The sequence below is a fragment of the Rana temporaria genome, chromosome 8 (assembly GCF_905171775.1).
Source record: "Rana temporaria chromosome 8, aRanTem1.1, whole genome shotgun sequence".
Classification (NCBI taxonomy): Eukaryota; Metazoa; Chordata; class Amphibia; order Anura; family Ranidae; genus Rana; species Rana temporaria.
The window spans coordinates 49,985,175-49,997,642 of NC_053496.1; the positions used below are offsets into that span (position 1 = coordinate 49,985,175).

The window sequence follows — 12,468 nt, forward strand, 5'->3', positions numbered from 1 at the left end:
GGGGGGGATTGCTTTGTGGTGCTACTATGTGATTTTGGGTTTGGGGGATTGTCTCTTTTACATGGTATGTGTTGTAGCAGTTGGCAGGCAGTGATGGTTTAAGTTTGGAGAATGAGGGGTTGGGCCCATCTCAGGTATGGGTGTACCTACCCTAGTAAATTTAAGGTAGTAATGGATTAAGATGCATTTGGCTGTATCAAGGGTATCTAAATAGTAAATTGTCCTTGAGTCAGTGTATTTGCGGCTGGGGGCCTTGAAGTCTATTTCAGGGGTAGATCCAGCCAGTCGGTCGAACACGAATTGCCTTCTAAGATGCTAGATTTTGAAGTTGGTTACTGTACTCATGTTGTGGCCATTGATGTTCAGATATTTAAAAAAAGAATAGATGTATTTTTGATAATAGCATGTTATTGTATTGTTTAATAAATGGCTGCTATGGCCTTTTCAACCCCAAAAGAATGACTGTAGTCATCTGTTGATTGTGTACTGACCACGGTAACCATGGCTGCTGATGATACTGTGGTCAGTTAATGTCCCTCCATCATCATGCTGTGTGGACAGTCTTTCCCTCTTCCCCTCCTTCCCTGCCTGTCAGCTCAGTAGTCTGTGTAATGAGAGCCAATCTCCTCCCTGCTCCTCCACTCTTGCCGTTATTCCTGTAAAGTAATGTATATAAAACACCAGCATCCCCTCTGATTTATGAAAATATAAAGCACAGTGTGTCCGTTTTTTTTTTTAATTATAATAATAAATACCTTTTTTTATAATAATCCTAAATACTGTGCAAGAGGCATTTAGGATTATAATTAAAAAAGAACTGGCATACTTTGCTTTATATCTTCATAAAGCAGAGGGGGATGCCAGTGTTTATATATATATATATATATATATATATATATATATATATATATATATATATATATATATATATAATCTTAACAACCACTTTATCATATGGTGAAATATCAGCCACTTTGTATATATGAGTTGCTATGCAATCACTCTCTTGCTTGTCTTGGCCTCTGCTGGCATGTAGTCTAGTGCAAACTTACAATAACAGGAAGACAAAAAAGTAGAAAATAAAAATGAGGCAGACTCAATGGACCCCTTGGTCTTTTTCTACTGTCCTTCATCTGTTTCAAACCGCTATCTATCCAAGACTGCTTCTCTTTTAACTGCTAAACCAAAAACACAGAGAAATGCACAGATTATTATCAGGCTGTAGAGCAGTAGGCTGATATTTCTACAAAATGGCTACCCAATAACTGTATGCTTCGTTTCTAGATTTAAGAACTGAACAGTAGTTTAAAACAGACTGTCCTCTTCAGATCGGGACAGTAATAAACTATAAAAAAGTGACTCCATTGTTTGCAAAAAACTGCATTTTAACAAAAACATAAAAGCACAACCATTCTGCAGCACTGCAAACCAAGCACCTACAGCCTGCACATTTTATGAACAAATATGGCCGCTCCCGTTTATATTTAATACTGAAAGCATAACAGGGCTTCTAAAACTTTAACATATAATGATAAGATTATTACTATCAAGCTTATTTCTTATACATGCTTACCCTAAGGCCACGTACACACGACCGGTCCAAACCGATGAAAACGGACTGAAGTTCAGTTTCATCGGTCCAAACCGACTGTGTGTACGGCCCATCGGTCCGTTGTCCTTCGGACAAAAATTTGAGAACTTGCTTTAAAATCGAACCGATGGACGGCTGACCATCGGTCAAAACCGATGGTTAGTACACAAAAGCATCGGTTCAAAACCCACGCATGCTCAGGATCAAGTCGACGCATGCTTGGAAGCATTGAACTTCGTTTTTTTCAGCACGTCGTGTTTTTTACATCACTGCGTTCTGACCCGATCGGTTTTTGAATTGATGGTGTGTACGCACATCAGACCATCAGTCTGCTTCAGCGGTGAACCGATGAAAACGTCTCATCGGATGGATCGGATGGACCGGTCATGTGTACGCGGCCTATGGAATGTTCATCCCTGCTAAGCCATTTTTACAGTTTAAGAATTTGTCTTTTTTTACAGGATCCCAATGAACACCACATTGGACAGTGGTTGAATGTGTCTACTGATCATGGGTTCGCTGATTTGACTTACCATTTGGCAAACGATTTAAGTCTTGGAGACTACAAATTTTCCATACCTAATAAATGCAAGAAAACCTTTACTGTGGCTGACTATGGTGAGTTATGGTAATCTGTGACATACAGGTAAAGAATAAATACAGTGCTACAAACGATCCAAACTAAGTAGTTCCACAAAATTACTTTGTTAGATCTAACATGCAAAATAAATCATATTGTTCATTAAAGTTGAATTCCAACCTTACCATTAGTCTTGCTTAGTTGTACAGGCTACTCTCCTGTACTGAAGTTACTTTCTCTGATTTCACTGCACACTGAGCTTCTGTGTGATGGGGGTGCTCTTGGACCCCCTGAAATGTGCTGGCTTGTTTTTGGATTGTCTCCCTTACTTTAATTGGAATAACGTCTTATCTGGACCTCTTGGCAGTGGTGTGGCTTAGAAGCTGCCTGCTGGGGAACCAGGGCCCGGATTCAGAAAGGATTTACGACGGCGTATCTCCAGATACGCCGTTGTAAGTCCAAATCTGCGCCGTCGCATCTATACACCTATTCAGAAAGGCATTTACGTTAGAATTTGTCCAAGATATGACTGACGTAAGTCTCTTACACCGTCGTATCTTGGGTGCATATTTACACTGGCCGCTAGGGGCGCTTCCGTAGATTTACGCATAGAATATGCAAATGAGCTAGATACTCTGATTCAGAAACGTACTTGCGCCCGTTTACGTAAGGCGTATGACCGGCGTATACTTACCCCTGCTATATAAGGCGCAACCAATGTTAAGTATGGACGTCGGAACAGCGTTGAATTTTACGTGGTTTACATAGTTTGCGTAATTCGTACGTGAATGGGGCTGGGCGTAGTTTACGTTCACGTCGAAAGCATTGAGTATTTGCGACGTGATTCTGCACATGCGCACTGGGATACGTCCACAGACGGGGCATGCACCGTTCGTTCGGCCCCTCATTTGCATGGGGTCACGGTTCATATTATTAACACGCCCACTGCCAACCTACTTTGAATTGGGCGGGCTTACGCCGGCCCATATACGTTACGCCGCCGTAACTTAGGACGCAAGTTGTTTCTGAATACGGTACCTGCCTCTCTAAGTTACGGCGGCGTAGTGTATATGAGATACGCTACACCCGCCCCAAACTTACGCGATTCTTTCTGAATCCGAGCCCAGATCATTTACATCAACATCAATAATTTAAGATGCCAATAACATTGAGATAATCCTATGGGTCCAGCACTTTTTTTCACTTTTCCTCAATTGAAGGATTGATGGCCACTGTTCAATGACTTTGGTAAGTTACAACTTTTGGACCAATGGATTACTGAAATAAAAAGGGTGGCAATATGAATAAAGTAATGTGATTTAATCATAATGAGCATGATGAAAGAGAGACAGAATTTCATCAACATTATGTATTTGTTCTTACAACTGGGACCTGAGGTAACTGTAACGAAACCCCAAATGGGACAGGGGTTAAAGCCGTTTAAGATATTCCATTCCCGAACCCAAGACAGCTATTGACACTCCACAGGCAGGCAAACGAACCCCAATAACGAGACACACAGCTCTGTTTGAGGTTCCACACGAATAGACCCTTTATTGAGAAAATCAGGCTCTTATATACAGTTAGGATACTGCAGTTCAAATGAACAAGGACCCAACTCCACCCACAACATCATACAATGGTTCTTAACAAGCCCCCTCAATACACATCTTTTGGTCAGACATTCTGACTCCGGCTCTGACATAATTTACATGAGCTAATTAACTACAACTGATAATTCAGACATCAATAGACCTTCACACAATACAGGGTCAATTAGCACAAGCCATCCTAGATTCATTTACATCACACCAGACAGACAGATGGCTTGAGTTGATGACATTAACACCTAGCAGTTGTGTCCCCACATGAATGAGTCACTTTTTCAATTAACCTGTTGAGTTCAGAATCAACAAACAGCAACCAGTTCTCACAGATATCCTGGAATATATTGTGGATAATAATTAAATAATAGTCCCATCTCAGGTAGTCCAATATATATTCTGACTGTCTATTATTTTCTGGCTCATGCTTTCTAAGAGCTTCTGGGTCCCACGGCCCTCCTGTTATAGTAACTAATTCAAAATGAAATTTTCAATTTGCAGTTTGTATGTACATTCAAAACTTGTTTCCTATATTTGGATAGAGTACAGTAGGGTATAACCCCTATCAGTTTTTTATTTGCCATACAGTGATCCATTAGAACGATTTTCCTTCACTTTCTGTCCTGTTCCAGGAAGGAAACGAGGGGAACTTTCTAACAGCAACACAGATGAAATAAAAATGTAATGCTAGAACCTTTGACAAATGTAATTTCCTTCTGTGTCCTTGTTGCAGATTTTTTCTCACTTCCAGTACCATGAAACTTGTCAGCAGAACAGAAAGTGAGGGTAATGAATTGGGTCCCTAATAACAGTAAAAACCTTAGAGGAGTTCTAATCCTTTCCCTCTCTATCTTGAAGCTAAAAAAATAGTTCTTGCCCTGATATAAACTTTAATAAAAGCGAATTAGGGTTAACAGAGGTTTTTTTTTTTTACAATTTATGCATTACATTAATTTATAAATGAAGATTGCAATTACAAATCAATGAAGAACATGACTGGGTTGTCATACACTGGCTGCTGCTATAGAATACTGTTGAGGGGTCCCCTTACTGGACCACCTCAATGCAAGCAGGAGTAAAAAAAACAGACTTGCTACCATGATTGATCAAAAAGAAAAATCATATAATAGCAATGGAGCTGTGAGAATCTCCCATAATTCCACTTTCCAGCTACAAACTCTTTGGCAGGTAAAACAGTTCCAATGAATTTATCAGCCTATTTAGCAGTTTATTAAAGGCTAAGGAATTAACCCCCCAATTAGCTTCACTCCAGTTTCTTTTATTTAAAATGAGACCTGTTGTAGGATGAGTGTCACATACTTGGTAGTGAGCCTAGCCTGAAGAGGAAGGCCTCTCGTACAGCTTCGGCTTGGGGGTCACTGGTAATGAGACAGCAGCTAAGGGAGCATGGTGGGGTATGAGTACCCGAGATCAGTCTAGTAGTCTGTGTGGGTAGCAGTAGTCAGCAGGTGGATGTGGCAGCCAAACAGGCTGGTGGCCGATGAGCTGGCACAATGCTTTGGCTGGTGGGAGACTGTGGATGTGTAACAGGGAGTTGGAGCCATATGTGAACTTGCTGGAGCTGTAGCAGGCTGGATGAGCGGGATGCAGGGTCAGACAAACTGGGTCGGTAACAGTTGGGCAATTTAAGCATAAACGGCAGGCAGCGGGAAAGTCGGGTCACAAGCCAGTGTCAACAATGATGAAGAAGATCGGGCATGAACAGGAGGCAGAGCCAGAAGCAGAATCCCGGGGCAAGCCGCGGGCAGGGCAGATAGCAGACATGCATGGTCAGGAGCAAGCCAGGTCAGAAATCAGGATCAGAGGTCAAACACAGGCAGCAGGAACAAATCACACAAAAGCTGTAAGACCAAACAGTGATGAGCCAATACTGCAGCCTTGTTTATATAGGGACAGGTACACACCTGTTTAAGCACGTGCACACACCTATGCCCACGTCTGTGCACATGTGCCTGGCCTGTTGCTTGTGTAAAGTTGTTCTTTGAATAAAACATGTTTTCTTTTCCTACGAGTACTTTATATTGTTTTATTTTTTTCAGTTCTGAAGAGGTTTGAGGTACACATCAACTTGCCAACCACTGTGGCTTCTACAGCAAAATCCTTTAATCTGGACATTTGTGGCAGGTAAGATCAATGGCAGCACTGTTTTTTTATCCCTGAAGCCCAAGGCCCATGCTGCACTTATAGTCCTATTTCTGGCAGCTAGCAATCCCAGACCTGCATACAATAGTACAGCCGTGACAAATATACAATTTTACAAAGTCTGCTACTTCAGTGTTTTTAGATCTTTTTGTCAGATGTTACTATGGTATACTGAAGTATAATTACAATCATTTCCTAAGTGTCAAAGGCTTTATTGACAATTGCATTAAGGTTATGCAGAGTCAATATTTGCAGTGTTGGCCCTTCTTTTTCAAGACCTCTGCAATTCATTCTAACATGCTGTCAATCAACTGCTGATGGCAACCCATTCTTGCATAATCAATGCTTGGAGTTTTTCAGTTTGTGGGGTTTTTTTGTTCACCCACCTATTCATCAGAGAAAATTACTTTACCCCAGTTGTCAGAAGTCCAATCCCTGTACTTTTTACAGTATATCAGTTTGTCACTGATGTTTTTATTGAACAGTGGCTTCTTTGCTGCCCTTCTTGACACCAGGTCAGGGCCGGTGCAAGGATTTCTGCCTACACAAGCGAAGCTCCATTTTGGCGCCCCCCCCCCCCCAACGGCCACCCACCTCCCTTGCAAAAATGTTTCTTTCAATAATTTTTTTATATAAAAAAACACACTAATTTGTGCTTTTGTAACCACGCCACACCAGAAATTCTTAGTATAATATACACCATACTACTAAATGTAAAACATACTGGACCCCTTTACATTACACAGCACCATACACCACTGGACCCCTTTACATTACATAGCACCCTGCACCTCTGGACCCCATTACACAGACACCCCCAACAGTTCAGACCCCCCAACAGTGCAGACCCCCACAGTACAGACACCCCTATAGTGCAGACCCCCACAGTAGAGACACCCTTACAGTGCAGACCCCCACCCGACATACAGACACCCCTACAGTGCAGACCCCCACCCCTATAGTGCAGACCCCCACAGTACAGACACCCCTACAGTGCAGACCCCCATACCCCACAGTACAGACACCCCTATAGTGCAGCCCCCCACAGTACAGAAACCCTTACAGTGCAGACCCCAACCCGACACAGTACAGACACCCCTACAGTGCAGACCCCCACCCCTATAGTGCAGACCCCCACAGTACAGACACCCCTACAATACAGACCCCCCTATAGTGCAGACTCCCACAGTACAGACACCCCTACAGTGCAGACCCCCACCCCTATAGTGCAGACCCCCACAGTACAGACACCCCTACAGTACAGACCCCCCTATAGTGCAGACTCCCACAGTACAGACACCCCTACAGTGCAGACCCCCACCCCTATAGTGCAGACCCCCACAGTACAGACACCCCTACAGTACAGACCCCGCTATAGTGCAGACTCCCACAGTACAGACACCCCTACAGTGCAGACCCCCACCCCTATAGTGCAGACCCCCACAGTACAGACACCCCTACAGTACAGACCCCCCTATAGTGCAGACTCCCACAGTACAGACACCCCTACAGTGCAGACCCCCACAGTACAGACACCCCTACAATGCAGACACCCCTACAGTGCAGACTAGAGGTAGACCGATATGGGTTTTTCTCTGGCCGATACCGATGCCGATATTTCAAAATTGGGGCGGCCGATGGCCGATATTTTTTTTTTTTTTTTTCATTATCTCAGAAAATCTAGGTTGGGGAGGAGGTTATTGTTTAGGGTGGAGAGGTAAAGTGCAGCCTATCAGTGTCCAACAGTGCCACCTCATTAGTGTCCACCAGTTCAGCCTGTCAGTGCAACCTCATCACTGCCTACCAGTTCAGCCCATTAGTGTCCATCAGTGCCACCTCATTACTGCCCACCAGTGCCACCTCATAATTATTAAAAAAGAAAAAAAAATACAATCTTAGTCATTTTAAGGAGGGGGGTACAGAGAGGTGGTTGTGGAGGAGGGGGGTACAGAGAGGTGGTTGTGGAGGAGGGGGGGTACAGAGAGGGCTATAAAGCTACTTCTCTGTGCCCCCTCCTCTACCGCCACCTCTCTGTACCCCCTCCTCTACAGCCACCTCTCTGTACCCCCCTCCTCTACAGCCACCTCTCTGTACCCCCCTCCTCTACAGCCACCTCTCTGTACCCCCCTCCTCTACAGCCACCTCTCTGTACCCCCTCCTCTACAGCCACCTCTCTGTACCCCCCTCCTCTACAGCCACCTCTCTGTACCCCCCTCCTCTACAGCCACCTCTCTGTACCCCCCTCCTCTACAGCCACCTCTCTGTACCCCCCTCCTCTACAGCCACCTCTCTGTACCCCCCTCCTCCACAGCCACCTCTCTGTACCCCCCTCCTCCACAGCCACCTCTCTCTGTACCCGCCTCCTCCACAGCCATGTGTTGTGGAGAGGGTGGATGGTGCTAGGCGTGGGTGGGGATGCGTTGTGGAGAGGGGTGGGTGGGGATGCGTTGTGGAGAGGGGTGGGTGGGGATGCATTGTGGAGTGGGATGGATGGTGCTTGGCGTGGGTGGTGATGCGTTGTGGAGAGGGGTGGGTGGTACCCGACTCCTCCACAGCCACCTCTCTCTGTACCCGCCTCCTCCACAGCCATGTGTTGTGGAGAGGGTGGATGGTGCTAGGCGTGGGTGGGGATGCGTTGTGGAGAGGGGTGGGTGGGGATGCGTTGTGGAGAGGGGTGGGTGGGGATGCATTGTGGAGTGGGATGGATGGTACTTGGCGTGGGTGGTGATGCGTTGTGGTGATGCGTTGTGGAGAGGGATGGATGGTGCTGGGTGTGGGTGGGGATGTGTTGTGGAAAGGGATGGATGGTGCAGGGGATGCGTTAGAGAGGGATGGATGGTGCTGGGTGGGGATGAAGATGATTGTGTTGCATTGTGAAGATGGATGAGGATGACTCTGTGGGGATGAGAGTTACATTGTGAAGAGGATCTCCACAATGTAACTCTCATATCCACCCAGAGTCATCCTCATCCATCTTCACAATGCCAGCCTGTCAACCTCAGCCAGGTTTCCCTTTAAACAGGAGTTTAATTAAAGTCTGCTGGGGGGGGGGGGCACAGTAACACACACAATTTCTGTGACTTACCCTCCATCCATGCTGCTTCCTAACATCAATAACATCATTAGCATGTGACAAACCCGATCGTGGCCAGCACTAGCTAAACTTCTCTTCTCTTCTCTCCTGGTGAAGGGAGCATGCTGGCTGCTTGTAATTTTTTTTTGTGATGGACGCTGATGAGCTGACCAGCCAATCTGCATGCACCTAGCCCTATCAAGTGCCTGCAGATTGGCTGGTCAGCTCATCAGCGTCCATCACAAAAAAAAATTACAAGCAGCCAGCATGCTCCCTTCAGCAGGGAAGGAAGAGAAGTTTAGCTAGTGCTGGCCACGATCTCCTGCTGGGGGGAGTTACTAGTCAGGCAGCAGAGACTCGGTTTGTCACATGCTAATGATGTTATTGTTCTTCTGCAACAGCTCGCCGGGGAGGGGGCGGGGCAGTGCGGTGCCAGTGAAACTTTTTCTCCCTCCCTTCTCCTCTACAGACGCCGTTCCCGCAACTCGAGCCCTGGAGCGGGACACCGGGCGCCGGAGGGCGGCGGCAACTCCGGACAGTAAATAAAAAAAAAGGTCATCTTAACGCCCCATCCCAGGCTGCGGACCTGCCCGCCCCAAGCGGCCGCTTGGTCCGCCTGGTGGTTGCGCCGGCCCTGCACCAGGTCATCCTCCAAAAGTCTTCTCACTGTGTGCTGATGCCCTCACACCTGCCTGCTGCCATTCCTCAGCAAGCTCTGCACTGATGGTGCCTCGATCCCACAGCTGAATCAACTTCAGGCGACGGTCCTGGCGCTTGCTGGACTTTCTTGGGTGCCCTGAAGTCTTCTTCACAAATGCAGTGGAAATGTTTTTTTTTTATGGGATTAAGTAAATTTTTATGGCAAAGAGGGGGTTTACAATTATTATTATTATAGTAATAATAGAAGATTTATATAGTACCAACAGTTTGCGCAGCACTTTACAGCATCAGGGCAGACAGTACAGTTACAATACACATCAACACAGGAAAAATCAGAGGGAAATTAATTGCAATTCATCTGATCACACTTTATAACATTCTGGAATATATGCAAATTGCCATCATAAAAAACCGAGGCAGCAGACTTTGTGAAAATACATTTTTGGGTCATTCTCAAAACTTTTGGCCACGGCTGTAGGTTGCATGCACTCACGAAATGATGATTGGAAATTGTGATTGCAGAAAGAAAGTAAGATTTCTATTCAGTCTTCCTTTGCTGATCTAGACTGAGTAAAATATGCAGGACTTAACAATATTTATAAAAAAGTATTTCTGATTCAGCATGCAGACCAGAGGCTGACAGGCTCAAATGCGCAGAGAAATTGGTTTTCCTGTAGCATAAATGCACTTTTAGTGCACCTTGACTTTTCTACCTCTACCCCCCCCCCCCAAAGTACTAAGAAGTCATACATACATGGAACATCATTGGCCAGAAATCACCTCTATCTGACAGCCCCAGTAATGAAAACATCTGCAAGTGTCCATGCCCTACTGGTGCCTCTGCATCACAATCTCTATTTGCATCATTCCGAGGCCCATATGTCAACCTTCTTGGAGACTCCTCCTACTCCCCTACTCTGCCAAGTTTGTTTGTTTGTAATGTTGTTGGAGATTTTTCTTCTCGTCTGGTAAAATCCTTGTTACTTTAACTGTTAAGGATGTCTTTATAAGAAATTCACAGAGCTATTTATTCTGTGAAACTGCATGTACATTTGTTCTGTATGATCGGGGGCAAAAATGAACGTTATTATGCTTTTTTCAGATTTTTTTTTTGTTATTACAGAGTAGAGTGACTTGTTTATGATTATCAGCTCCATCTAATGCCCACAATGCAGCATTTTCCAGATTCATTGTATTCTGTGTACATGGATAGCCTTCCAACAAGAATTTTTGCCCCATTCACACAGAACGCATGAAAATGCAATTTCACAGGATGAATAGCTCTGCATTTTTAATACACCCCTATTGGAAAAGAAATATCTGAAATTAAGCACCAGGTGTAAAAAAAATACAATGACCAACTGGACAAAATTACAGCAGTTCTGATTCATCAGAGCAATGGTACTGAAGATGAATGTCCCACTAAGGTATCTGTAAGTTTTTTGGACTCTTCCATTATTTTTACCTAAGGTTTTTTTTTTACCTCACTACAAAGGACTATCCAGGTGTTTTTCTGGAATAATGCCACTCCCAGAATTAGCCTTACATACCTACCTGTACCCAAATAAAAGGGGAGGTATTGGCCTCTCAGACTTAAAAAAATACTCCTGGGCATATCAGCAAATAAAGCAATGCAACTTCCACTGTGCACAGGATTAGGTGGAACTGGAAAGCGCTGTATTCCAAACTGTGGCTGGCCTATAAACTTATCGGCAAGATAAACCTTACCCATTGACACATAGATGGTACACTAACTAACAAGGTTTTATGCAACTTGTAAATCCTGTGAAATTCTGTCGTACTCACCAGGCCCCGTCTCTCCCCTGTGCATGAAACTGGATTTCAAACCAGGGATGTCATTAAATTTCCTCAAAAAGTAATGGTCCTATCCCCAACCCCAAGCTCATACATTTTTCTGAAAATATTCATTTTGGGACAGAATAACATTGGCCAGGGACACCTTTGTGGATGACAGTGCTTCACATTACTACCTCTGTGTTGGGCAACTCTAAATTTCACACCATTCCTATACCTCCTACATTACTATGTGCATGATAAATGCTCCCAGGCAGTCCATTCCCATTTACTGGCAGTCACACTGATCTCCAACCCTATAAAAAATGGTTCATTGGGTAAAACAAAATTGCAGACATGGAATTTTTCATCCATATCTCATGGCCACTTAGATAAATTTACTCAAACAGGAGCATGCTGGATGTACTAGAAGACTACTGATGCTTACAGATAATGTCTTCTGGTGCATGATTTAGAAGCAGGGTAGATGCACAAGATGATCAGACTGGATTAGGAATACTTGAGACCCCCATTTCTAACCACAATAGTATCTTTACTCCTGGAATTGCAGCCACTTCCAGATTGCCTCTCCTCTCTCTAATTCCATGAGCACAGTGGAGCACTTGTCCAGCTCCCTTCTTCTCCTGTAGTACCTCCAAGTTTAGTCATATGCCTCCCCCCCTAAAATTATCCCACCCTTTTTTCTTTTCCTGGGCCCTATCTGAACTTAATCCTACAGTATATATACTGTAGCCCCGTCTTTGACCCTTCTACACTCTAGGTACTTCATGTCACCACTTTCTGTTCCTTTCCATTTATTTCTTATGCTACCCTGCCACTCTAGATTTCCCTCGAACTGAAACACATTTATTTAAACTCCCCATCACTGCAACCTGGTACATGCCAGCACTCTACAATGGGAGTCACCAAAACCCCAGACTTCAGCTAATATTCGCTGTAAAAAGATTTACTGGGTGACAATTTCCACTACTTTCCTAATGAA

General features: G+C 44.5%; 1 protein-coding gene across 2 annotated transcripts in view; it reads left to right on the top strand.

The window, feature by feature from the left end:
- Positions 1-12,468, top strand: part of LOC120946921 (alpha-2-macroglobulin-like protein 1) — a 221,074-nt gene that overhangs the window by 35,420 nt on the left and 173,186 nt on the right. For both annotated transcript variants that reach the window (XM_040361745.1, XM_040361746.1), the window contains exons 6-7: positions 2,053-2,209; positions 5,836-5,920. In XM_040361745.1, coding sequence (XP_040217679.1) covers positions 2,053-2,209; positions 5,836-5,920 — 242 coding nt within the window. The remainder of the gene's footprint in view (positions 1-2,052; positions 2,210-5,835; positions 5,921-12,468) is intronic.